The sequence below is a fragment of the Puntigrus tetrazona genome, chromosome 8 (assembly GCF_018831695.1).
Source record: "Puntigrus tetrazona isolate hp1 chromosome 8, ASM1883169v1, whole genome shotgun sequence".
Lineage (NCBI taxonomy): Eukaryota > Metazoa > Chordata > Actinopteri > Cypriniformes > Cyprinidae > Puntigrus > Puntigrus tetrazona.
In genome coordinates, this window is record NC_056706.1 from 6651225 (window position 1) to 6678632 (window position 27408).

Below are 27408 nucleotides of genomic sequence, written 5' to 3' on the forward strand. Positions count from 1 at the left end.
TACTATATACGGTGCTTGCGCTTCATGATATGCAGAGGTGGGTCTGTGTGCAGTTTATGACCTGGTCACAGGTCTAGAAATCGAGATGCCAGATGAGGCCGGCCAAGTACAGAGGTGGTGTTAATCTCGCTAAAGCAGTCTGGAAATGAGGTACCTCTGCGGTTTGTCTCTTGCCGGAAACAAGTATCATTTGATCCCTCCCACCAGAGGTTCACAACAGCCAAGCCTGAGTGAAATTTCCGCAGCTCTTCGCATCAACATGAACAAATTATTAACATTTCTTCTTTAATAACTTCAGGTAACACCTTTCAGTTGTCTTTATTGAATCGTAATATGAAAAAAAACCTCGTAACTGACATTTCAGAGCATATTCCAGTCATTACGACTGTACATTTTGAGAGTGTGGCGTTGTATGTTTCGTGTTTGTCTATTTATTTGTATTCGTAATATTGAATAAGAAACAGTAATAGGATGTTCCACTACTAATAGTTAACAGCCAGAAACACATTTTTTTGAAACTTGTGTAACTTAAGCTGAACTTCGACTTCTTAATGTATATTAAACCTTTTACTGTTAATGGCTTAATATTGGAAATATCTGGGAAAACACCCTTGATTTAGTTTGTTACGGAAAGTACAGATCGCCAACATGAGAAGGAGGATGAGCTCACTTCGATCAACCATATGACCACCACGGTTCCAAGAACTGGTGTTAACAATAATCCGCTGCTTTACAGTACAGTGCTACCACCTTCTGCTTTTGTCCATTACTAATGATTCTGTTGAAATTAACATGCTGTATGATTGGGGTCCCACAGGCCCTAATGATTTCAGAATAATAATAATAATAATAATAATTTCAAATAAACCTTTCAAATTCACTTTTGACTCATTTGACAGCATTAAAATTTAACCCTCTGTTGAATCTCAAAGTGCACTTTTAAAATTGTGCTGTTATCTGTTATTAAAAATAGAAACATTGCTCGTTCGAGGTCAGTATTCTACCTAGGCGTCTAGGCTTCTGAAAACCACAGCAAAATAAATTGTACTTATTTTAGGATGTGTGATAAAGTGGAAAATAACATTAGCAAAAGTCAACCAAATACCTTGTTGATAGCCACAAACGTTCACCTTTTTTTTTTATTTGAATTATGAAAGTGCCCCTTTTAGGGGTAATTAATATTTATGGGAAGTCCCACACAACATGTTGACATGAGATTTTCTGGATATGGATTAGTTTTTACCTTATTTGTTCAACGACTCCCAAACAATTAATTCATTTATTATTATTATTAATTTTTCCAAATCCCTCCGTTGAACGGTCGATTTCATTTAAAGCAGTGTTTGTGATTTTTTTAACGCTTCAAAAGCAGTACCTTGCGGCAAAGAATGAATTTGCATTTTCATTTAGAACGAAGTAGGCGGGCAATATGCTAACGTTTCATTTTGACATTTTTAAAAACGACTTGTTTCAATAATTCGGAGTTGACTCTTTCTCTTTCTTTTGAGAGACAATAACTTTATTCAAGGTGCGCTTTCAGATTCAAAACTTTGCAGGATGTTTCCATTCGCTTACAGCTCTGATACACACTGCGTGAAAGGCAATTTGGTGATCATGAGTGAAGAGGAAGAGGTGCCCCTGATGAAGAGCGAAAGGGCTGGCAGTCAGAAGTCCAGCTGTGACTTTGCCCTGCAGGTGCACCTGTACTACAGCCCCAGTTTAAATTCAGAGAGCACCTTCACCATCCCCACCGGACACATCACAGCAGAGTGTGTGTGTGCACTTGCTGCTAAAGCCAGCGGTGAGATTAAACAATAATGCTTCTAATGTTTCTAATCTTATAGTAACATTTAAAAGAGCTGTGCACAACCCTTACAACAATGGCCTGAATGCAATGTTTCTATTTTCAGGAATTCTTCCTGTGTTCCACAACCTGTTTGCTTTGGCATCAGAAGACCTTTCATACTGGTATCCACCAACTCATGTGTTTAAGAGTGAGGAGAGTGTCAAAGTTCACTACAGAGTGAGGTAAAACTGCTATAATATTCATATATTATAATAGCTCAATACTGAATACTTTAACTTCTCATGCCATGAATTTAATTGGCAAATTCCTGATAGGTAAGGATTTTACTGTTTTTAACTTTTCGCCTTCAGTTAAATTATCTTAATATGTTTTGATCATTTAAATTCTAAAGTTACCGTGTCAGTGAGGAGCACGTAAATAAGTTATGTATGATATAATTTGTGAAAAATATAAGGCACGACAACAGAATATTTTTGTAATTTTTTTCCAATCATTTCGTCATATGGTGCAAAAAATATATTATTTAATTGTTTGTATTTAGGGTGCACAAAATACTATATTTAAGTAGACTTAGTAAAACAAAGAAGGCTGGTATACTAATAGTATACTAATAATACTAAATGAATTGCTCGAGGACATATTAAATACTGTAAAATTGTGTTTTAAGATGGAAATAGAACTGTAACTGTAAAGCTTTTTTCCTGTTTGTTTAAGGTTCTTTTTCTCAAGCTGGTTTGGTCAAGGGTCCAAAGCATCTTACCGCTTTAGCCTCAGCAGAGGACGTATCTGTGCTGTGTTGGACTACTGTGTCATTGACTATCTTTTTGCTCAGGTATATAGACAACAGTCTGTCATTGCTTTAAGAGGCAAGTGAACATTATTTCGAAATACATGTATGAATGTAAAATGAACACCGAGAATTCATGCCTCCATCCTGCTGCTAATGCACATTAAACTATTGACATGATTCGCATAATTGAAAAAAAGGTGTCATAAAAATGCTGACTGTTCAGAATCATTTAGCTTCCCTTTTGTGCAATCTTTCTGCTTCAGTCTCGCAGTGATTTTGTGTCTGGATGTGGCGGGATTTCTCCTGCTTTGAGTTTGCAGCAGGAATGTTTGGGAATGGCGGTGCTGGACCTGTGGCGTATGGCCAAAGAGAGAAACCAGAGCCTTGGAGAGATCTGCAATACAACAAGGTACGAGAAACACAACATAAGAAACTAAGTCTTAAGTAGATGGACGGATACAGAGATTTTCTGTACACTCAACACAGGTTCACGCTGTATTAACCAATTAAAAAATCTCATTCCAGCTACAAATCCTGCCTCCCAGAGACCCACAGGCAAGATATACAGCGTATGAATCGCCTAGCGCGGTATCAGATCCGAAAGACGCTAAAGCGTTTCTTAAAGAAGCTGGGCAGATGCTCGACGTGTGAACGCAGCCTGAAGCTCAAGTACCTGATGGAGCTGAGTGTGCTGGAGCCCAGTTATGGCTCTGAAAGCTTCGCCTTGCATCACTCTGGATGGTTAGAGCAGAACGAGCAACCGAGAGTCAAAGCCGTGCGAGTGTCTGGAGAGGAAGGGATTCAGATTCAGACCAAAGAGAGTCAGGTAGAACTTCGTACAAACGTTCTGTAATCAAGAAGTTGATTTTGCGTCGCTTACATCCACACAAAGCTGCCTCCGCCAAGGAAAATAGTTCCAAACTGAACAGCAGTAGGCCGTTGCTGAATTAATCAAGGCTTTTGGTTCTAAATAATAACCGTTAGAAAGTTATAGAAGACAGCTTTAACGAATCGGTTGAACGAAGTTATTAATGCAGTCACTTGTCACCACCTTCGGGACCTAGCTTTTGTAATTATTTAATACATATTAAAATTATAGAAATTTTAAGGGGTTAAAGTGTTTTAATAGAATAAAGGGTTCGTTTTATAAGAAATGAGAAGTTCCTTTTAGCATTCTTGCTTATTTGAACTATTTGTTCAGAAGTTTGGGGTGAGAGATTCATCAAAAGTGACTCTAAAGAGAAGTGTAATGTTACAAAAGATTAGCATTTATATTTCAAGTACTTCTTTTGAACTTTGAACTGTTAATTATTACTGATAATCTTGAGGGAAATGTGTCGTATGGTTTCCACATTATAAGCAGCAAAACTGTTTTCAACATTGATCATTGATAAGAAGAAATGTTCCTTAAGTACCAAATCCACATTTCTAGTAGTGCCTGCTGAAATTTTAGCTTTGCATCACAGGAATAAATAATAATAATAATAAAACTGTAATTTTGGTGACCATAAGAGACTAAAAATGTTAAACAACTTTTAAACGGTAGTATATTTGCTCTCTGCTGTGTACCGACTCTCCCTCTTTTACGTTCACAGGAATGGCAGACTTTTTGTGATTTCCCCCAGATCACAGACATTAGTATCAAGCGCCTTTCTCAAGAGCAGATGCCCCTGGAAGGAAGGGTGGTCACCCTCACGCGCCAGGACGACCAGTGCATGGTATTTTGGCATATGCATAAATGTAATAGTTTCTGGAGAATTTAACACATTAGAAAAGGAAGTAAACTTCCCCACCGAATGTGTTAGTGGTAGTGACTCATTTGCCATTTTGACTGACCAAGGTTTGATATTATCAAAGTGTTATCCTTTTCAGTTTATCTTAAATTGCGTATTCTGTTTCTCTCTCTCCATCAATAGGAGGCTGAGTTTCACACCCTAACTGAGGCTCTTTCCTTTGTATCCCTGGTCGATGGATATTTTAGATTGACTACAGATTCGACTCACTATTTCTGCACAGAAGTGGCCCCGCCAAGCTTGCTGGAGGACATACAGAATTACTGCCACGGCCCAATTACGTACTACACAATATTTCATATTTTACCATATGATACAATTAGAAAGGAAATGACTAAGTAATGGGCGCAATTTTGTTGTGTGTTTCCTAAAGGTCTGAATTCGCGATGCACAAACTTAAGAAAGCCGGAGCCAAAAATGGGATGTTCCTGTTACGTCACAGTCCCAAGGACTTTGACAAGTACTTCCTCACTGTTTGCATTCAGGTACCAGCCTTGCTGGACTAACTAATTTAAACTAACAGGAAGTAACTAAAAAAAGCACATGACTCATAACAAGCTTTAACTCTGATTCACGAAATGCTAGAAATTACTGCTTAGTATTATTACAATGTAAATTTGTTATAAACTCCTGCATGATCTTTCTTTAGTTTTACAGACTGGCTGAATTGTTAATGATCGGTCTCTGTTATAATGTTTCTTAACTTCTGCATGTTCTAACAGACTCCTCTAGGGGTGGATTACAAGGACTGTCTGATTGAAAAAAACGAGAAGTTTAGCCTGGCTGGAATCCACAACTCATTCTGTAGTTTAAAACAACTCACAGATTTCTATCAGCACAGTACACTTCTCGTCTCAGACATCCCCGTCACTCTGAGCAAGTGCTGCCCCCCCAGACCAAAAGGTAGAACATTTTTGTGCAACATTTGCTTTTTTTGTGTCTTAACGAAACTTCATAGTACTTCATAGTTTTTGCTCAAACATTATAAAATATATTTTATACATAACATATTTAATGCAATAAGTGAAATAATAAATCATTTAAAATTATAATTGAAATATATATTACTATTATTATTATTGAGCAGTTTCTTGCTTTTTTTATATTTTTATAAATTGCAACAATAATCTAAAAAAGGAAAAAAATAACTTATTTTTTTATTGTGCTATTAAATATTTTTATAATTATGGTTAAAATAAATTGCATATCAGGCGTAATAAAAATAAATTTAATAAATAATCTAAAATAATCATTTGAACAAAATAAGTAAATAACATCACCAGAATATATATTTTGGTAACACTTTACAATAAGGTTCATTAGTTAACACTGGTTAACAACATAGGAAACAAGAGCTAAGAACGAACAATACTTCTGCAGCATGTATTAATCTTAGTTAATGTTCATTTCAATCATTTACTGATGCATTTTTAAAGCAAGAAGTTGTGTTAATAAATAATGTAATAAATGCATCGTTCATTATTTGTTCGTGTTAGTTTATATATTAACCAATGTCAACAAATGACACCTTATTATAAAGTGTTACCCATATTTTGCATATGTTGAGTTTTATTGTATTATTTTTTGCCTTTCTTGCAGAACTTACCAACATAATCATCCTCCGTAACAGCAGTATGACTGAGATGCCCAGTTCTCCCACGTTACAGAGACACAAACCAAGCCACATGCAGTTCCACATGATTAAACACGAGGACCTCACCTGGGTACAGCCTTTAAAAAAAAAGTTTACTTACTCAGCTTTGCCACTACTTTAAGGGCATAGAACATTATAATTTAACTATTTATTTGTATTTATTGTTATCAAACTGCAAACACTAACTAAAAGCAAACTTATTTTTTATCTCTTAACAGAGGGAAAGCTTAGGTCAGGGTTCCTTCACACATATCTACAGAGGAAGTAAGACAGACCAGCGAGACGGAGTGGCACACACCACAGAGGTTCTTCTAAAGGTCCTGGATGCAAACCATAAAAACTGCTGGGAGGTACATTTTCAATCATGTTGTTGGTAAAGAGACTATATCGAACGTGAACGTTGGCATAAAGAATATTGCCTTTCCCGTTACATGCCAATCCACGCCAATACAGAACTGAGATTTTGCACATTTTCAACAATTATGTGTAATAAGTGAGCAAGTGTAATAATAGTTTTGCATTATCTGACTCAAGAGAAGAATATTGCGATTAACGATTCAATCTTACCGCTGTTTTCAAGTCTTTTTTTGAGGCGGCCAGTTTGATGAGTCAAATGTCCCACAAGCACCTTCTCCTGGTATATGGGATCAGCGTGCACAAATCCAAAAGTAAGTGTTGTACACTTGTAAAAGCGCTCTTAACCAACACTCATTTATCACAGTCTAAACACAAGAGGGCAAACCGCGATGAAAAGTCTGTCATGACCTCAGCTCTTTCAGTCTTCTTGAACATCTTGAGTGGATCTAAAGGGTTTTTGGTGATGTTGGTTGCCCGTCAAAGTGCCTGTGAATACAGTCGTGTCAGTAAAGTGTGTCCTCCTCTGACCCCTGCAGACATCATGGTGCAGGAGTTTGTGAAGCACGGTGCACTGGACCTGTACCTGAAGAAGAGCACTTCTGTGTCAGTCAGCTGGAAGTTAGACGTCGCCAAACAACTGGCCTGCGCTCTCAACTTCCTGGTGAGAAATATTCGTGCACGATAAATTGATTGCTAAGTACAGAACACACTAGATCAGGGCCGTAGCTGTTTACCAAGTGAGAACGTAAGTGACATTTCACCAACTTTAAAGGAGAGCCAAAACAAAAAATCTTTCATAATTTCATTTGGCTTTTTTTATTTTAATTTTTTATAATACAAAATTTGTATACTCATGGATGACAGTAGAAAGGGCTCATTTAATATTTATATATCTCCATTTCACCAAAAATTACACTTACGCTCTTCTGGTCCTCACTCCTTGTTATGTTTCAATTTATCAAGTCAATATTGAACATGCGTCAATATCCTTCTACGTGTTGGTTTTAGATTACATTTTTAATAATCTAGGGTAGTAGCACTAGATTACAGCAAAGATTGAAATATTTACATGGTCGTATATCTATCATAATAAATACTTTGGTAACACTTTATTTTACACCTATTTGATGCTTATTAGCATGCGTATTACTAGAATATTAGCCATTTATTAGTGCTTTTTTTGATAATACTTTCTGATAATTGAAAGTTCAAAAGAACAGAAACGATTTGAAAGAAATTTTAGATTTTTAGAAGGATTTTACAAACTATAAAGTCTTTAAAAATAATGAGTAATTAAAGAAGGTATATAAAAATAATAATAAAACGTGACTCACTGATCTAATCAAGGATCTTTTAGTTAAAAGCTCATATTGAGTCACTTCTGTACTGAATATTTGAGGAAATGTATCCCACCCCTTATTTATAAAGTTCAAAAACAATTTTCTTACTATGCAGGAGGAGAAGAATATCCCACATGGGAATATTTGTGCAAAGAATCTGCTGTTGGCCAGAGAGGGTGACCCTTCCTCTGATAGCTCGCCCTTCATTAAACTGAGTGACCCCGGCATCAACATGACCTTGCTGGGCAAAGACGGTGATTATATTGATCAGATCAGAACACGAAACCAATGTTACAAGAGTAATCTTACGGATTATAATATACTATAAAATGATTGTGTGTAATACAATGAAATGCACATTTCTGTAAAATTTCCAGTGGTGTTGGACAGAATCCCGTGGGTGGCTCCGGAGGTACTGGAAACACTCGAGATTATACTGGAGTGTGACAAGTGGAGTTTTGGGACAACGCTGTGGGAGATTTTCAATAATGGAGAAGCTCCGCTGCAGGGCCTGGACCTCGTACAAGTACAGACACCTCACATGAACACAACATGAATATACAAACATAAATGATCTTTAAAGGATGTTACACATTCTAGATAAAAAGCTGAATCATTATGCATATACTGAAGAATCGTGACTCCTCTGTGTTATTGTTGTACCAAACGGCTTCTGTCCTTATTTGAATCCAGAAGCAGCAGTTTTATGAGCATTTCTCAAACCTGCCTGCTCTGGAGTGGACCGAGCTGGCCGACCTGATCGCTCAGTGCATGCAGTACCAGCCTGAGCTCAGACCGTCCTGTCGGAGCATCATCCGCCAACTTAACAGCCTCATCACTTCAGGTAACACAGATATACACAAGCTTCCATCCTACAATGATACGGATGTTTGCAATCAGCTCGGTTTAGGTTCCATACTTGAAAGAAAAATTAATGTGACTTGGCTTTTAAGGCCAGTTAGCGCCCCCTTGAGGAAGATAACTTTTCTTTTTTCAGATTCTGTCTAATCTTTACACAAATATGACAGTTCTTTGTCATTTTTTTTTAAATAATACAGTGTTAAATTTTGTAACAAATCTGCTTGTTACAAAATATATTAATATATTATTTACATTTTAAATAAAAATGAATACAGTAGTGTAACATATAGAAAGTATAAAATATATTAATTGTAATAAAATGTAATAAATTATAACATATAGTACTATTTCTTTACAAATGTTTGGCATTAATGTAATGAATTAAATTATTTATTTATTTATATTATTTATGTAAATCGTTTCAGAATATTTATTTTCAAATAACTCATAGTTCCGATTTTCATTGAAATCAGAATTTCTGAATCTGACTTAAAATTATTGCAATTAATCACATACAAAATTTACATAACAACTTTACAAACATAATTTATGTGTGTCATACCCCTTGGACTCTATTTTGTTGTCTGCCTGTTACCTTCCTGTGTACCCAAATTTGGTTTTGTTCCTGTTCTCGTTATTCGTTAATCACCTGCATTATGTTCAGCTGTCTGCCCCTTGTTATCTGCACTGTATTAGTTTGTGTGTGGGTGTGGGTGTGTGTGTGTTCCTGACCTACTTTTGAGTTATTCTAACACCACAACGTGACAGCATGTTAACATAAATACAAACATGTGCATGTAAATATTTGTAAACAAAACCATACATGTATAGTGTAAACAAAGCATTTTATTTTAGAATGCGATTAATCACAATTATTCATTTGCCATAGCATGTCCAGTTTATATGGAAAAAATGATTTATACATCCTGGCTAGATTTATCATAAATCATATGGAAATCGTATGATCAGCCATCATTGCAGTTATAAACTTCTTTCTGTAGATTATGAGATTCTTCATGCAACTGGCACACTTCCCAAGAGTGATGGCCTCTGGAAAAGAACAAACATGTTTAAAAAGCAACAACAGGACGTTTTTGAAGAGAGATACCTCCGATTCATCTCTATTCTGGGAAAGGTACAGCAAACAAACAAAAAACACAGATAATAAGTGTTTTCTTAACTTAATGCATTAGTTTCATTTATTATATGATGCATTCTGCTGTTCCATAATTCAACCTTGATTTCAGAACTAAACCTTATGATTGATTTACAATCATACTTTGACTGTGTGCGTGTGTTTAGGGTAACTTTGGCAGTGTTGAGCTTTGTCGTTATGATCCGTGGGGAGATAACACCGGGGATCTGGTTGCTGTCAAGGAACTTCAGCCAAACAAACAGGCCACTGTGGCAGACTTCCAAAGAGAGATCCAGACAATCAGTTCCCTGCACTGTGATTATATAGTCAAATACAAGGGCATCTGCTACAGCACAGGTCAGACTACTTTTGATGATTACCAGTCATTTTCCAATCAGCATGCATTCTGTAAGAGAAAAGATGGAAAAGACCCTTCGCTGACACTTCCTTTAACCCTAAAACACAAAACAAAACAAAGCATATAACACCAGTGAAAAGTCAATCCTTGCTTTTGAACTCCTCGCAGGCCGACTCAGCACAAAACTGGTGATGGAATACCTTCCATACGGCAGTCTGATCGGATATATGGAGAAGCACAGACAGAACGTGTGCCCCCGAAGACTTTTGCTCTTTGCCTCACAGATCTGTAAGGTACAAACAGACTAACCAACACTAGAGAGCTTGTAAGGTCTGGATGCCCCTTTAAGGTTCTTTACCAGCCCGAAGACAACTCAATAATTTAAGACTCAAAAATAGACACAATAATTTGTTCCGAATGTGTAACTTGCAAGTGACACCGCTTCAGTTGCAAGGGAAGTAAACTGTTTCCAGCTCTCTTCAGTTTGCTTCTGAAACGCAGCCCCTCACACATCTTTATTTATACATAAAGAAAGAGCAACCCCCATAGAGAGGTTACAATAGGGAACATTCCTTTCTGTGTGTGCTTGATCCTGATTAGATATCAGTTAGATGGAATCTGCTTGGGGGAGACTTCAGCAAGATTTCAGCAAGGTGTCAGCTGTGGACAGCATCCTGTCCTTTGTGCATTGTCCATTTGCATGTTGCCCAACACTCCACACACACACGCAGAAGTTCTTCAAAACCACTTTGATGTATTAGACCATAATGTTAATAAAACTACAAAACAAGAATAGAAGTTCCAACAGAGCTCACTCAATCCTTTTACTTATCAGTTTATTGGTTTGTTTGTGGAACTTCACACAGTTTTCTTTCGTAGGGTATGGAGTACTTGCAGAGCATGCGTTATGTTCACCGTGATCTAGCTGCTCGCAATGTCCTAGTCGCCAGCGACACTCTGGTGAAAATAGCTGATTTTGGGCTCACGAAGATCATTCCAGTGGATAAAGAGTACTACCGTGTCACGCAGCCAGGAGAAAGCCCCGTTTTCTGGTAATGATTACATTTTTCAAAAGGTTCTTTTTGAACTTTCTCCGAACACACAAAGCTTTTTTTTCGTATTTGTGGAACTTGACATTTGAAACTGAAATAATCTATCAACACAGAGCAAATAATCACCGGGTGTGTCTAGGTATTATATGTGCTCTGATTTTCATTGTCATTAAAACGGTCTTAAAAGAAACTGTTTTAGTCACATAAGGTGTGAACTTACCAGCTAAATTAAAAACGGCATGCATATATTTGAATAACAGTCAGAATACAAATAACAAATAACATAAAAACTGTGAACTGTAAAAAAAAAAAAACGGTAAAAAATATGAAAATGGGCCAACTGGTTTCTTTCTTTGAAGTGACTACTTTTGAATATCAACAAAAAAAGTGAAAAATTGAAGGAAATGATCAAATTTTCCAGACTCAACCAAACTTGTAGTTTCAATCGACGTAACGTTACCAATTTACAGTGTCAGTTTAAAAAGTGCGATGGGACTGAATGTAAAATTTCAGTAATTATTCTTCATTAACAGTCATTTCACTGTACATAAGATTTATGCCAAATTTCCTAATATTCAAAGTCACGCTGTCAAAGCGTTATACTGTTTAAGATTATTTAGCCAAAACTTTTAACAAAGTTAAACACCCGCGCAATAGATGACTATTTTAATACTACTCTTAATGTGTCAACTGTGGCTATGCGAACCAGCAAAAAACAGAAAAAATAAAAAAAAACTATCTATCTTAATATTTACTATAGTAAAGCCATTTTTGTAAGGCTTTTGTTTAACAGCAAACATCAATGAAATATGAACTTGACTGCAGCAGGTTAGTTGGGAAATAAATATATTTATACAGATTGCATGTTTGGAAGGGAAGTATGCTAATAGGAACATTTCAACAGGTGATAAATAAGACATATGCCTAAGCATTCTTAGTTGAATTGCATACTCCAACATGCTCTCGCATAATAATGTAGATTCATCCCACGCATGTCATCTGTGTTGTGTCAGAAAATCAAGGAAAAACTGAGGCAGTGTTTTGTTGTTTAGAATAAAATCAGCCAGGCACAATTCACAACAGAAAAAAAGTTTTAATGCATTGCAACGGGACCTTGCAAACCTTCCTATGCAGGAAGTGAGATCCGTTTCACGTCTGGCTTTATTCTGCCATGACGACCTGCTGGACGTACATTATTTCGCTTATTAGACAGCTTTTTGCCGCAAAAGCAAATAATTAGACATAAAACTTTGATCTGAGTTGAAATATTTGAAAGCAAAGCTTCAGTGAAGAAACCCTTGCCAGGAAGCGGTAACTTCAAACCAGACGGACATTTAAGGGAGACGGTGCGGTCATAGCACGTATTACACACAATTTCAACACAGAAAATAATTATGGCGATTAAAAGACATTTGATTTAAGACAAACAAATCTCTTATAACAGTTGAATCTTAACAGTTTGTAAGTAGCATATAATCCATTACAATCTTCAAAACAATCGTTGCAGCAGCTGTGTTTGTATGAAATGAAAGACGGATACCAGGATGACATAATAAGTTAAATAATTATACTCATAATACTGAATTTAATTGTAACTGAAACTGAATTTAATTGTAATATTTTATTACCAAATGCAGTTCCCACAAAGAAAAATAGTTCCCAGTTTTCCACAACTGTGTAATTACTCTTGTTATTACCTTGTCATTACATATTTATTAAAATGCAATTTGTCTGGTCAAACTGGATTTAGTGTTACAGAGTCAAGTAGTTGTTTTTGTTTTGTTTTTATTTGTCGTTAAAGTTTTGTTAAACTTGTTGTTTTGTGTCCTGTCCTGTTCAGGTATGCACCTGAATCTATTTCAGAACTGAAATTCTCTCACAAATCAGATGTATGGAGTTTCGGCATTGTCCTGCACGAGCTCTTCTCTTACTGCGACATCAGCCGAAACCCCAAAAGAGTGAGTAAATTAAGCTCCATGATAATAGTGTTGCTACTGTACGAGTACAGAGGCAAGGAGGTCCTTACTGTCACCTTGAAGAACCTCAAAAAAAAAAAAAACTAACTAAAAATATAAGATTCTGTCTTTGTTATCGCAATGTATGATGTTTCAAAACATTTAATATGTTAAACCTGCTTTATTGTAAATCTTTTGATGCAGTTGTGTATCCAGAAGATAGGAAATTATGTTCAGAGTCCATCCGTGGCAATCCATCTTCTTAATCTTCTCAAGGATAACTGGAGGTTACCAGCTCCATCTCAGTGTCCACCGAAGGTGAAAAAACTGATTTATATTTGAATGCTTTTGTATGGATCAAATTCATAATTTAATTGAGCTCCATTGTACACAGAAGGCAACTTCATGCACCAAGCAAGTACAAATTCTAAAAAGTTACTTATTTAATGTTTGTTTGTGTTTTTGTTCAGGTGCATAGTATTATGATGCAGTGTTGGGAGTTCAACAGCGAGGAGAGACCAAGCTTCTCCACTCTACAGGACCTGATTGAGAATAGTCTGTTAGATGAGAGAGAAGGCTGTAAGGGTTAAATTCAGAGTCACCCTTAAAGATTACTGTATTTTGAACATATATGTATATTTCATATATATTTGAGTATTTCAGGACATATCGGGACTTTTTCAGTGTTTTGCTTCCTTTAAAGCATACCCACAGTTGCAGTAGATCAGCTTGTTTATTTGCCCATACATTTACAGAGCTAGCACTACCCGTTTAAACATATTCCTTAATAAAATGCATAACTTTAATTGGTTGAATCACAAAGATACGGTCAAAATTACTAGTGCATCACATTTGTTCTGTTTTTTTTGTTGTGGTTTTTGCCACTTAATGCAGTTGCATAAGAAAGTCAATTGTTTCTGCTTTTTTTATTATATTTTCAGAACCGAAACTGAACTAACACCACTCCCCAAATGAACAGGTTCTGTTTGGATTTTATCACACGTGGTGAAAAAATGAAATTTTATCACAAAATAAATAAAAAACTGATTAAAAGAGAGTCACATATTTAACTGAATATCAGTCACCTCACATAAACTACAGGGTTTGGGATGTACTGAAAATAACAAACAGCAACTTTCTCTTGTGAAAGAGAAAGATATAATAAATATATAATAAATGTGACATAATGCATAAAACCCTAACCTCTTAAATAAAATGCAAATCAGTCTGCATTGTGTGATTAGTGATGAGAGCGGAGAGAGAACGAAACAAAACGCTAGTCATGAATTACAAGCGAAAATAAAAGGAAAATGAGAATTTTGATATAATCCAAGAGGATTCCTTCATGCAAGTAAGAAAGCGTTGTTTTCTTTGCTCCTACATTTCCCAGAGAAACTTCCAACATCTGCCGGAACACCTTCACTTACCAGAGTCAGCCAAAGTAAAAAACTAAAACAGCAGGAGTGAGCCGTCATGATGAAAACGCCTTTTGCATTGCATAAATGGAATGCTGTAATGTTGTAATACTGAGTTGAATTTAATTTGATGTTAAAATCTCAGGTGTCACTGGCCCAGATTTTCGCGACACACCAGCATAAGAATTAACACTATTTCGGTAAAAAGTAACATAAATACTGTACCTGAAGACATATCACGTTTATAAAGTGTTTAATGTGCATACAGGGAGGAGTGTTACAACAGGTGGTTTGTATAGAATTGAGTGTTCTTGCTTAATAATTATTCAAATTTTGATTATTGCTGTTGCCTTTAATTCTATGTGGGATTTAAAATTTGTATCATATTTTAAGGATGCAATGCCATAGTTGACTTCAATGAAACATTTGGCGTAAGTCCTATGCAATTAACTAGACCCTGTAGTTATCATTGTTGAGATGCCATTCATAATGCTGTGGTAACACTTTAAATAACTTGAATGAAATCAAAATAAAACTCCACAGTTTGTGAAACAATCACACAATGTTTAATCGGTTAACTCCAACAATCCAGCAAAATCTTTTAATTTACTCTTCTCTGTTTATGTTTATTATTCTCATTTTTCTTTCCTGCATTAGACATGCCATTTTATGAACATTCTTTTCATTTTCACCATGGATGAAAGTCAAGTCTTTACATTTTTCAATTTGATTAGACATTTTTATGGCCAGCTTAGTGTTACAGCAATGTGAATGTCACATGGTGAATCCACCCCCAAGGGAATCAAGTCCTTGGAAGAGCCTAATTCAATGCAGTAGCTAATATTTAATGATGTAGCTATTGGAATTTTATTGCAAAATGTTACCAAAAATCCCTTTACGTTTTAACCTAAAGTCTTGATGTTTGAAAATGGTGTGCAGCTACCATAGTGCAATAAAAGCTACCTTTCCAGCCTTTTTTGAAAAGAAAGAATACAGTCAGCCCATTTTCACGATCTTGTCTGTAGGACTTCACAAACCAGCTGAAAATATACTAAAAATGACTGTAAAAGGATGATGAGTTTGTCAGTGTGAATTATTAAAATAGTTACCAGTGCTAGTAAAAGTATTAATCACTTTTAAATCATTGAAATGTCAACATTGTACTATTATCTACTAACATGTGAAGAAATCATTTACAACACTTTCTTCATCGCTTATACTAAAGCGTAAACTACTCATCAGTTGTAAATGTTTCACAAGCCTGTTACAGGTTGTGTGTGTGTGTGTGTGTACACACCGAGGTGAAAGGTCTACCAGTGATGAGTAAACCATTTACAACTGATGAGTAGTTTACGCTTTAGATTAGGGGATGCAGAAAGCTCTGTAAATGATTTATTAACACATTCACTGCAATATATTTGAACATTGTTAGCATATCACTTAATTATAATATAGACATTTATAAAGAAATAAAAGAATTCGAAAATGTATGCTAAAATGAACAGGAGCTTGCAAAAAGGGGCTAGCATGATCTTATTTGCAACCTTTTTTGAGAAATTTGACTGCTACATTTTGAACAAGTTGTAAACAAGCTACTTGGGACTTTGAAATGCCGTAATACAAAAAGTCACAATAGTCGAACGAGAGACAATAAAGAGATGTCTCAAGAGGTTTTTCAGCAAGTTAGTGTTTGATTTTAGAGGGACGGATGGTATAATCAACAAAACGGAAGAGACATTTGCTTTGATGATTTTGTCTTCAGAAAAAGCATAGTTCCCTTTACACGAGTATTGCTTTCAAAGTAAAGGATTTGGATTGTTACTTATGGAACAAGACATCAGTTGTTGTCTCAAAAGATGTATTGGCTTAATGATGCATTCTACATTTAATAAACAAATTTACATTGAAAAAAACAAAGTAGCATTACTTAGTAAATTTTTTTTAAGATGAGTTTCCTTTTCCCATAACTGTGTGCAGTAGTGTGTTAATAAGTTACAAACTTGCTCAAGATACTGTAATAGTTATAGCTGTGTTTTAAAGCAAAATTATTTCTTAGTAAGGTGAGGGCCCTCCTTTTGTGGCCAGTACAGTATCAGTTTGATTGGAAATGATACATTGGTCATTTTAACATATCCCATGAACAATCGCCTACAGTCCTGTAATGTGACAAAGTAAACACTGAAGAATAATCTTTAAGTAACACTTGTAAATCAGTTAATTTAATTTTATTATAAACAAAAACTATTTGTATACGTTTTGCCACTGACAGCCATTCAAAAGAAGCTACAAAATATGCATATAGTGGGTCAAAGTGCATTTTGTTCTCAATGTGTCTGGACTTTGCTCTTTAAAGAAGGTAGTTTTAGAGCTGTATTTTCAGGTTCTCATCTGTTGAGGAAGCCACACCAAATGATGTCAGATCATCGTACGCCTACAGACACAGACGCTACATTCAGAGCATGAAGCATGGACGGACGCCAGGCAACACTTCATACATGCGCTCATAATGTGTCAAGCTGTAAAAAAAACTCATGGCATAAACTTTCCGCTTTTCAGCGAGACACAAAATGTGTACCAGCAAGTATACATCACAGTTTCCAAAATAAATGAACACTAGAGACAGTAAAAGCCAGACAACTTTCAGTCCTTTTTACATACATTTACAGTTTCTCGAATTATTAAAGTGTCAATTTCACACAATTAATTGAATATCATGTTATGTGTCACGTCTTTGGACTCTGTGTTGTCGTTTTTGTCTTGTGACATGTGCTCTGTGTGCCCTACCTTCCGACCCTGTTAATTGTATCATTGTCTTCAGCTGTTTCTTGTTAATTTAGTCAATTACCTTGTATATTTAAGTCCTGTGTGTTTGAGTTCACCTTTGTCCGATCGTCAAGGTTTTTAAGTGTGGTTTATGTTCTCTGCCTACCTACCTACCTACCTACCTACCTACCTACCTACCTACCTACCTACCTACCTACATATTATTATTTTGTCCGTTTGAAGAGGATTAAATCTGTTTAAGTTTAATTATTTTCATTATAATGAATGTTCAACAGTGCATTTATTTATTTTTTTAATGAGGTGGGATGGGGGGTGGTTGGGGTGGATATCAGTGGGAGGCAGAATTCAGTAGTGAGACAGCTCTGGTAAAAAAGCTGTTCCTCAGTCTACTTCTTCTAGTCTGGTAGAATCTGAAATCGCCTGCCGGATGGCAGGACGGAAAACAGTTTGTGGGCAGGGTGAGAGGAGTCCTTAAGAATACTGCGAGCTCGACGCAAACAGTGTTTCTTCTGGATGTCCTCAATGGATGGAAGTGGAGTTCCTGTGATGCGCTGGGTAGTTTTCACCACCCGCTGCAGTGCCTTACGCTCAGCGACAGAGCAGCTCCCATACCAGACTGTGACACAGTTTGTTAGGATGCTCTGTATTGTACATTATTGTCTTTGCACCACGTGGCCAGATGCTGGACCTCCTCCCTGCAGGCAGTCTCATCGTTGTTGCTGATGAGACCGATCGCTGTAGTATCGTCTGCAAACTTGATGATGGAGTTAGATCCAAACACAGGCCTGCAGTCGTGGGTGAAGAGGGAGTAGAGGAAGGGGCCCAGCACACAGCCTTGTGGTACGCCAGTGTTGAGAGTGACAGTAGTGGAGCGGATGTGGCCTGAGCTAACATGCTGAGGTCTGTTGGTCAAGAAGTCCATAACCCAGTTGCACAGTGAGATGTTAATGTCAAGATCTCTGAGTTTGGTAATTAACTTAGAGGGTATGACAGTGTTGAATGCTGAGCTGAAGTCAACAAACAGCATCCGTGCGTAAGTGTTTTTATTGTCCAGGTGTGTGAGTACCTAGTGCAGTACGATGAAGACTGCATCCTCATTGCTCCTATTGCCTATGTGACAAGACTAGTCGATTAAAGCACTTCATAACGATGGGTGTGAGTGCTACAGGGCGGTAGTCGTTTATGTTGGCACAGCTGCTTGGGCAAGGGAAAGCTCTGTCTCCTCTACTTTTTAACCTTGAAGTACGTTCTGAGTGATAGAGCTTAAGTTTCTGGTAGGATTGTAAGGATGCAGCAATTGTGATAAATAGCTAGGGGCAGTGTAGACATTTATAAATAAATAAAAAATGTACCCTAAAATGAACAGGAGCTTGCAAAAAGGGGCTAGCATGAGGAATGTGACTGCTGCATTTTGGACCAGTTGTAAACAAGCTACTTTGGACTTGAAATGCCGTAATACAAAAAGTCACAATCGTCGAACGAGAGACAATAAAGAGATGTCTCAAGAGGTTTTTCAGTAAGTTAGTGTTTGATTTTAGAGGGACTAAAGGTATAATCAACAAAACAGAAGACATTTGCTTTGATGAGTTTGTCTTCAGAAAAAGCATAGTTCCCCTTACACAAGTATTGCTTTCAAGTTACACAAGTATTGCTTTTTTTGTTACACAAACCCATGTACAGAGCTAATATTATACACCATCGGCCCCATAGTGTGCTACCTTTTGCATTTCTATTGTTACTAATGAAACAAGACATGAGTTTGAACAAATTTATTGGCTCAATGATGCATTTCGCATTTAGCAGTGAACAAACAAAGTAGTGTTACTTTGTACAATTTAAGAAGACGACTGAGAGAACAGAAAAATCTGAATGCATCATGCCTTGCTTTTTTTCTAACTTTTCTCAGTAACTTCTTTTTTTTCGTCTAGCATCATGAGTTTCCTTTTCCCAAAGTTGTGTACAGTAACAGTAGTGAGTTAATAGGTAACACACTTGCTCAAGATGCTAGCAGTTACAGCTGCAATAGCTTGCTCAAGATACTAACAGTAATAAATAAATGTTGCAAAAAAGCTTTAACATAAAAACTCAGATCAGTTGTGCAAATGTTTACAAATTAAACCAATTTGGAACATATTCTTGCCTGGCAAAATAAACGTTAATCTTGGTTAACTTATAATATTGTCTGAAATCATTATTCTAGTAGGTTAGTGACTTCTGTGTTTTTCTGCATTGTTGGAGTGCTAGGGTGAGTCAGGTCAATGATCAATGGACGGAGCCGGAGGCCAGTTTTTGAGATCTTGATTTCTGGCCACCAAACTGGCTTAGCATGCTATAACTTTGGGAATGCATAAAAAATTACTCTTTTTGAGCCTATTGCGGAAATGGCTGCATTAAAGTAAGCGATCTATGGGCTAGCTGCTGACTAAAACCTGGACTAGCCCAGATGTGTCGTGAGTCTGTTCTGGCCAAACAAGGTCTCTAAGCGACCCAGACTCCTAACGAACGATAAGTTGAAGCTAGGAAGTATTAAAAAAAGTATATAAAATTTATTATAGTAAAAATGATCCAAATTTAATCACAACTAGAGGGATCAGCAGTTACACTTAAATATATCTAAAATCACGAAAGATTGGAGTCAGATAAAATTATGCGAAGGGTCAGAATTAGGAATTGGAAAAGCAAAAGATTAATAAATATAAGTGATAAGTGAAGAAACGCAAGGAAAAGACCGAACACACAGACTTTTGAAGCTCTGTCAAACTGTATCGCAATTTCATTTCACAATGTGAAAAAAGTTAAAAACACAAGTTATCAAATAATTTACATCTGACATAGAAATTTACATGAACATATAGTCCAGTGTGCTTTCCAGTTGCAATTCAGTTTTGTGCTTTGCAAATGTAATAACAGAGTGCTCTTTGCGAAACATTCTTTTGATTCAAAAGAACTGAAACAAACAAGATTCAACTCAAATCAAATGATACAGATATGGCTCTCACATACAGCATGCGTGTACTGTTGTTATGTTTTTGGAGTGCTGACAGTAAGAAATGTATCGTATCAAAGTAAGAGCATTCATTTTCCTAAGTAACATATTTTTCAAATAAATATTCTATGAAAGCAGACATATCATAAAACCAGAGCCAGCCCAAGGCATAAGCGAACTAAGCAGCTACTTAGGGCCCCCAAGAGTAGCCTGTATGAAATGACTATTTTGTCAAAGGGAAATGGTAGTTATATGAAAGATTAATATTAAATCATTAAATAATCTGAACATGTCATTTTATTATTTTGTTGTTTCCGCGTCTTTTTTTTGGAGCTTTCTCTGGCTCAGCGTCAGACAAAGCATGCCGTCAAAAGGGTTAAATTGGTCGCGTTTTGGGGGTGGAGAGGGACAAATTAATTAGGGGTAATTTTTCTCAAAACCATCGTTAGCTAACTATAGTCGTTGTTGTTATTTCCACTGAACTCTATTGGTAGCAACAGGGCTGTATAAAAATATATACTTTTCAGTACACCAAAAGTATAACATTTAGTGCAAATTAACACTTGACCACACTTGTTTACAATTGTGTTATACAAATTACAGAAGAGTAAAAATATAACAGGCTAACAATAGTATGATACTACAACAAACAAAACTGACCATGGGTGTGTTAGATTTGTATGAACAAACAAGCTTTTAGGCTATTTTAGACATTGATGGGTCCGGCTTAGGCCTCCATAAAAACTTGGGCCAGCCCTGCTGGAATTATTTGTATTTTGTCACAAAGCACTGTACTTCATAATACACTCCTCTTTAGATGTAAAAAACAGCTTTTTTTCAGCAGTCATTTTATATATGGAATCCTGCTATTTTCTTATATATTACACAATCTTAGACAAAAAAAGGCTTAAAAATATTGCTGGGCAATAAATTGCACAATATATTAACGCGCATCTCGTCAGTAAAGTGGTTCTTTGGTTAACGGTAAATCTCCATCGGCTGTTTTCAAATGGAGAGGCATTTGATACGCAGAGCCATAGATCACTGACAAGCTTTGCGTAGCTAGTCAGTGATTTATGGCTCTGTGTATTAACATCTGCTCCATTTGACAACAGCTGATTTACTGCTAATCAAAGAACTGTGATTTACTGACAAGATGCGCATCAATATATTGTGTGATATATTGCCCAGCCCTAGCTACAAATGTTGTTAATTAGTTACTAATATCCACATTTTTTGGGTAAATGAAGCACAAAAGCATTCCTTTTGGAAAGGTACTTTTTTCCTGAGATTCTGCTTAATTCCCCTAATAAAATTAGACTTTAAAAATATAGATGTTTCTATATCTACTTTTCAAAAAAGTTGAGCCAACGTAAAATGTAAAAGTAGCTTCAGCAGTTTTCTCAACTTCCTGTTTTAAGTTTGTAAAACAAAAGTTGAGAAAATACTTACACAAATAAGTTAAGAAAACTGCTGAAGCTGATTGCCTTAAAATTAAAATGTTTGTTTTTTTACAGTAAACAGAGAAGCACTTTGACATTGTTTAAAAATAAGCATAATGATCACAAGGACTATAACTACCATCGATGAGAAAGGAGTCAACCACCCTTCCCACTTAAAGTGCAATAGACCACATACTTTTCATGAGGCAATAATCTTACTAAACTACACCATGTTTCAGAACTTTTCACCATGTTTAAAAAAGGAATCTTAAAGAGCTCATTATTTAAAAAAAAAACTTAATTGAATTGACTCCAGCAAGATATTATGTTTCCTTTTAAAAGTAATGAAACACCCAGTTCAGATTTTGAACGTGGAATTCATCCTTCCGCATTGCAAATATGGGTTTTGTATCTCATTCCACATCACAAAAATCATGTGCGGCAGAAATCTGTGGACTAAAATGATTTCTCTGTAAAAACAAGGGTGAAATTTGTCCACATTCATAGATGGGACATGCAGACCAGCGGTCCTAACGCCAAAGTGGGATACAGGTTTGAGGCCAGCTTTTTCCAAACACATTCCCATGTAAACATCATCAATGGGCAGCAGATCAATAGAGTGAGACATCTCGTAGATCGTTTTGGCCGTGAAGCCCGAGAGAAGAAAGCCTCCTCCACCACAATATGGAGGATACCTTTCAGACTCCTGCACTTGCACTGGGACAAAGTATTTGCTTGATTGTTGTCTGATAGGGCCAACATTCTGGATGAGGTGCCCAGCGAAGAGATGTTTACTTCCATCATTGTCCTTCTGACCTTGAACATACTCAACCATGTTAAACGTATTGGCAAAGATGTCATCGTCTCCATTTAAAAGAAATCTGACATTCGGGCACCATCTTTCCATCCACTCTAAGAAAAGAATCTGCTTCAGTGTGAGGTTGAAGAAAGAGTCATTGAAGTCCCATTGTAAAACGTCCTGGTTCTCACTGTTCTCCAGCTTCAATAGTGTGTTCAACCTGTTCTTTTCGAAGCCAGTTTTACTCGTTCCGGTTATGAAGACTCTACGGATCCGCACGCCTTTGTGCAATCTTTCCTTTGCCCATGTTTTGCGCAAAACTTCTCGTCGATCATAATTCTCTGGAGAACTCTTGATGACCAGCAGGAGGTAAACATCTGCAGAGTTTTGGGGTCCGCCACACTTATTAGGCACATCAAGAAGCATGGGGAAACTCCTACAGTGTCGGTAAAGCAGAAAATCTTGGATATGATTTGGCAGATCAGAAAATCCACTCACATTATAAGCAGATATATTAGGATTACAATGTGAAGATGAAGGCTGGGGAGTTTCAAAGCTGGGCAAATCGGTTTGTTGATGGAACACCTTGTATAAGTCTTCGTTTTGTAGCGTCACGTCATTTTCTGAGTCGTTTTTGTTCACGATAATGACCAGGCACACAACACCTGTCAGAAGTAATGCTATCATCTGCAAGCGTTTCCTTCTCATCTCCGCACCTGTTTAAGAACAGAGAGACAATTCATATTAATCTTACTCAAATTCAAGAGTGTTTGAATCTCATTTAACGAAAATCACACACACTCTCAGGCACATATTTTAGTTTTAAACTGATCAAAAAATATTCCAAAATCCTATTGGTATTTCGGTTTCATCCTTTTGTTCTTCACCTTTATCTTCAATGCAAAATAAGCCTACAGTTGAGGCTTCCGATTCATTAGACGCTCGGTAAATAACGAGGAGAATAACAACATGCAGTAAACTGTGAAAGTGTTTGCACTATAAACCAGTGTGTTCATAATTAGGATAATAAATTAAAATTACATGATAAGACACGCCAGTTCCAGATATCATGCAGTAAAATGGACTGTTTTGCACAGCTGTAAATAGCTAGATGCAGATGAGATCAAAAGCTTAGACCTATAGAGTTCACGTCAAGAAAAAGGTGGATGTGTCCACCAATATTGTAGAGGTTCTGACTTGATGTCATTCACCACAGTAATGAATCACTGAATATTTGAAAGATGCCACAATTCTGCACAGTCAAATGCATGACACAGAGGACCTGTTATGTTGCCTGGTAACCTATTGACCATGTGCATGAAGTGCTCTTTGGAACTTCTGCTTAAAGATAAGCCAGCTCGTAAACTTCTGTAAAGCTGATTTATAAAGGGACGTTCCATTCGACCATAAGTGAACTGCCAAGTGGACTTCCCAGGGTATTCCGCCATTTTAAATGAGATTCTCTTCATTTAATTTTAATACTGTTTTCACATTTTCTATAAAATTCAGTTTAGTTTTTATTAGTTTCATTAATATTTTGTTTGTTTTAGTTTATTTTTTATTTTGTGAAGACATTATTATTTTATTTTTTATATAGTTTCAGTTTTAATTAACGTTTAGCAGAATTAACAGATAAAGTATACACTAAGCCGAAATGAAGCAGTCAGGCTTTTTTACTAAAATGTGCACAAGTCGTGATTGTATCTGATGTGTTGAAGTATTTAATATATTATTAAAATAAATGTAGACGAATTTGATGTCTTTTTTCTTATATAAGCATAATCATGATATTGTAACTGTGCTGTCTTTCGTTAACAACTAAATATATTCAGAGTTGTTGCCTGCATCAGGATGAGAAAAACTACAAATAATATTTTTTAGTAAAAACAAATACAGCCGAAAGGTGCACCTTTGGATTACAAAAGAAAATGCTCTGCATTCAAACAGCAGCAGAAAACGGTTGTTAATCCTGCTTTTGAGTCCTTAACACGGTTACGTTCACACACAATTCGGTTGTTTGGGGGTGTAACAACCGCGTTCTGTAACCGAGCTCACACCTGTACATTTTTAGCTTTGTGTTCAAATGCTTCGCTCTCCACCCAAATTTAAAAGCTGCTGTCGGTTAGTGAAGGGCTGAAGAAAAACTTGCGGCTAAATTGGACTCTTGTGGTGTGAGGAAGTGATACTTTCAGTTTTACAGACGTAGTCATCTTTGATATTACTTCGGTCAATGTCGCTATTGTTACTGGTAAACAAATGCTGGCTTCTCTCCCGTTCAAACAGACAAACACTAAACACGATTGTAAGATGCTGTGTGAATGAGACATTTCGAGACCCACACCTGTAAAGAAAATACGGTTGTCAATCCCAAACCCAGGACTGACAACCGTATTCTGCGGCTGTGAGAACGCAGCCTGCCCTATAACGCTATAATGGGAATCATATACAAACGGTTCCAAAATGCGATAGAAATTCCAAATGGAATCCTATACATTTTTTCTATTGGAATCTTATAGGATTTTTTGGATAAGGGCATGTACTGTCTGTGACCAGGGGCGCCGCTAGGGGGCTGGAATCAGGACGATTTCACGGGCCCGGCGATGGAGGGGGCCCCTTGCGGAGGAAACGCGATTTATAACGTTGGGGAACCACCGGAACGCGGTTTGTACGGCTGTGGACCGAGATTGTGATTTCTACTAGGGGGCCCAGAAATCATAGCGGCGCTACGTTGGATCTGTTTACAAAGCCAATGCCATGCATGACGGAATTAAAGGCACAGCCTAGTATTTTGTTTTGTAATACAACTGTGGTCTTCACTGTTCAATGTTAAATATATTTAAATAAAAATAATATCAAACGAGATGAATATCTGAGCAGGAGCCAGCCCAAGGCATAAGCTAACTAAGCGGCTGCCCCGCGGCCACAAGAGGGCCCCCCAAGAATAGCCTACATGAAATGACATTTTATTTTATTTCATTCGTGATATGTTATGTCAATGGGCAACGGTAAGTATACGAAAGTGCAATATTAAATAATCTGTACATATAATTTAATTATTTCCAGATCGCTTGTCAATCAGATTTTTTGTTTGTTTGTTTTAGCTTTAGTTCATGTTTGAACAGACATGTGCTATGATATAACATTTTATTGGATAAGTTTTTGTCTTCTGCGTGGCCTTTATAAATCTCCTGGGTAGCCTGTATGATTTTGTAATAAAAATAATATATTTCATAAACTGAAAACAGCTTAACAATATTTACCTTAGCCTACTTTATGCGCGCTATTATATTCCAATATCATATGCCTCAATTAGCTAAATATAGGTCCAGAGTTGTTGTTTTACAGATGCTATTTAATAATTATTATAAAAGCATAAGCTAACTTGTAATATCGTTACAACTTTGATTAATATTTCTGTAAATGCAATGTCTGCTGGTCTATTCGGCAACCTTTCAGCACACCACATTACGTTTGCAACTGTGTAATACAAAATATGAAGAGTAAAGACACGCTGAATCAGAAATGTTTACACTGTACACATGCCAAAACTGAAAAAATGCCTACTTTTTTAAAAGAACGATATGGTATTTAACATTTTCATTAAATTTAAGACTGTTATGAAAATCGGAATAGCATTTAACTGTGCAGAAAAGATTTATATAGCACAGAATGCGTTAACATATTAAAATATGCTGACTGCATGGTAACTGAGAACTTTTTTTGGACGTTGTCTGAACTGAAATTAAGTTTTAAAGTAACAAAAGCTGTCACACTCCGGTGTCTACGTCTAAGTGTTAGGCTAATTAGTAAAATAAATAAATTGTTAGTGAACAGCAGGCCTATCCTCAGGAGTGATCTCCGTTAATTAGTCTCTCTCCCAACGTTTTCTCTGTTACTGTTAATACAATGGCAACCGTGATCTTTTTTATTATTAACAGACCTGTGTCGTTTAATCTACGTTTGAGACACAATACATGCGAGAATCATATAACAATCTTTATATTTAGCTGTAAAAACGTAGCTACACATATATATATATATATATATATATATATATATATATATATATATATATATATATATATATATATATATATATATATATATTTTCCATTGCATTTGAGCACACTTAAAATGCAATTAGCTTACTGAAATTGATTATTGTCAGCTACTTGCAAAAACGTAAACCGAGAATTATGATATAAATCTCTAAAAGAAAACACGTTGAAATAGCGTTAATCATACCTGTCGGTTATTTCCCTTCTTTGCAAAAGTGCGAGCTTCTGCTCATGTTAAAATCAGTTTACACCACGATCCACACCCAGCACTCACAGCTCAGACTACCTCCAACTGATGAGGAAATCCACACGAGTGGTACTCTCTCTAGAGGAAACGCTGAGCGTGATGCACACAGAGGCTGGGTCTTAAAGTCTGCTTTCCTAGAAAACATGGTAACCGGCTCGCTGATTAATCATTGGTAGACTCTTTGCGACGCAACCAAATTGATTTATTCTGAGTTTCACGGTATAAGGCGCACTTTTCTTAAGACAAATAAAAACGGAAGCGCGTGAGCATAACAACGCAATTTTTATTTAGTAACAAAAAATATATAAAAATAAAATAATTAAAGAAAGTTAAATAAATTGCTCGTGATCATTTGCAGGATAAAAATCCTTAAAGCCACAATTCCTAAAACATGATTGAGGGTAGCCTGTTACGAAATGCACACATTTGCTCAAGGATAGTCAAACAAACCGCAATAAAGTCATTTTACGGAGTAAAAAATTTACTAGCTCCGTAGTCCTATTTTAAATTGACACAGCAACATGTGAGACTCATGTGGTTAAAACTGCAGTTCAAAACATAAAAATGAGGATGTA

At 36.4% G+C, this 27408-nt stretch overlaps 2 protein-coding genes across 2 annotated transcripts; one reads left to right on the top strand and one right to left on the bottom strand.

The window, feature by feature from the left end:
* Positions 1-151: 151 nt before the first annotated feature.
* Positions 152-14088, top strand: jak3 (Janus kinase 3 (a protein tyrosine kinase, leukocyte)). Its single transcript, XM_043247297.1, has 24 exons — positions 152-298; positions 1578-1801; positions 1911-2028; positions 2522-2639; positions 2861-3006; positions 3123-3423; positions 4193-4315; positions 4514-4671; positions 4764-4875; positions 5113-5293; positions 5990-6114; positions 6263-6394; positions 6625-6712; positions 6938-7062; positions 7857-7995; positions 8119-8267; positions 8435-8585; positions 9604-9737; positions 9905-10094; positions 10264-10388; positions 10975-11147; positions 12988-13105; positions 13307-13420; positions 13573-14088. The coding sequence occupies exons 2-24, from the start codon at positions 1615-1617 to the stop codon at positions 13690-13692; spliced, it is 3327 nt and encodes a 1108-aa protein (XP_043103232.1). The 5' UTR covers positions 152-298; positions 1578-1614; the 3' UTR covers positions 13693-14088.
* Positions 14089-19055: 4967 nt separating this feature from the next.
* b3gnt3.4 (UDP-GlcNAc:betaGal beta-1,3-N-acetylglucosaminyltransferase 3, tandem duplicate 4) lies at positions 19056-26929 on the bottom strand. The gene is made up of 2 exons (XM_043247585.1): positions 26774-26929; positions 19056-23244 (listed from the first exon to the last, which is right to left on the bottom strand). Exon 2 carries the CDS (start codon positions 23234-23236, stop codon positions 22088-22090), a length of 1149 nt encoding a protein of 382 aa, XP_043103520.1. The 5' UTR covers positions 23237-23244; positions 26774-26929; the 3' UTR covers positions 19056-22087.
* Positions 26930-27408: the final 479 nt, after the last annotated feature.

Bases quoted from the DNA above. Each gene is read 5' to 3' on its own strand.
- b3gnt3.4 (XM_043247585.1), bottom strand. From the start codon at position 23,236: ATGAGAAGGAAACGCTTGCAGATGATAGCATTACTTCTGACAGGTGTT.
- jak3 (XM_043247297.1), top strand. From the start codon at position 1,615: ATGAGTGAAGAGGAAGAGGTGCCCCTGATGAAGAGCGAAAGGGCTGGC. The intron at 6,115-6,262 runs GTACAGCCTTTA...ATCTCTTAACAG, and splicing joins AACACGAGGACCTCACCTGG to AGGGAAAGCTTAGGTCAGGG. The intron at 10,389-10,974 runs GTACAAACAGAC...TTTCTTTCGTAG, and splicing joins TTGCCTCACAGATCTGTAAG to GGTATGGAGTACTTGCAGAG.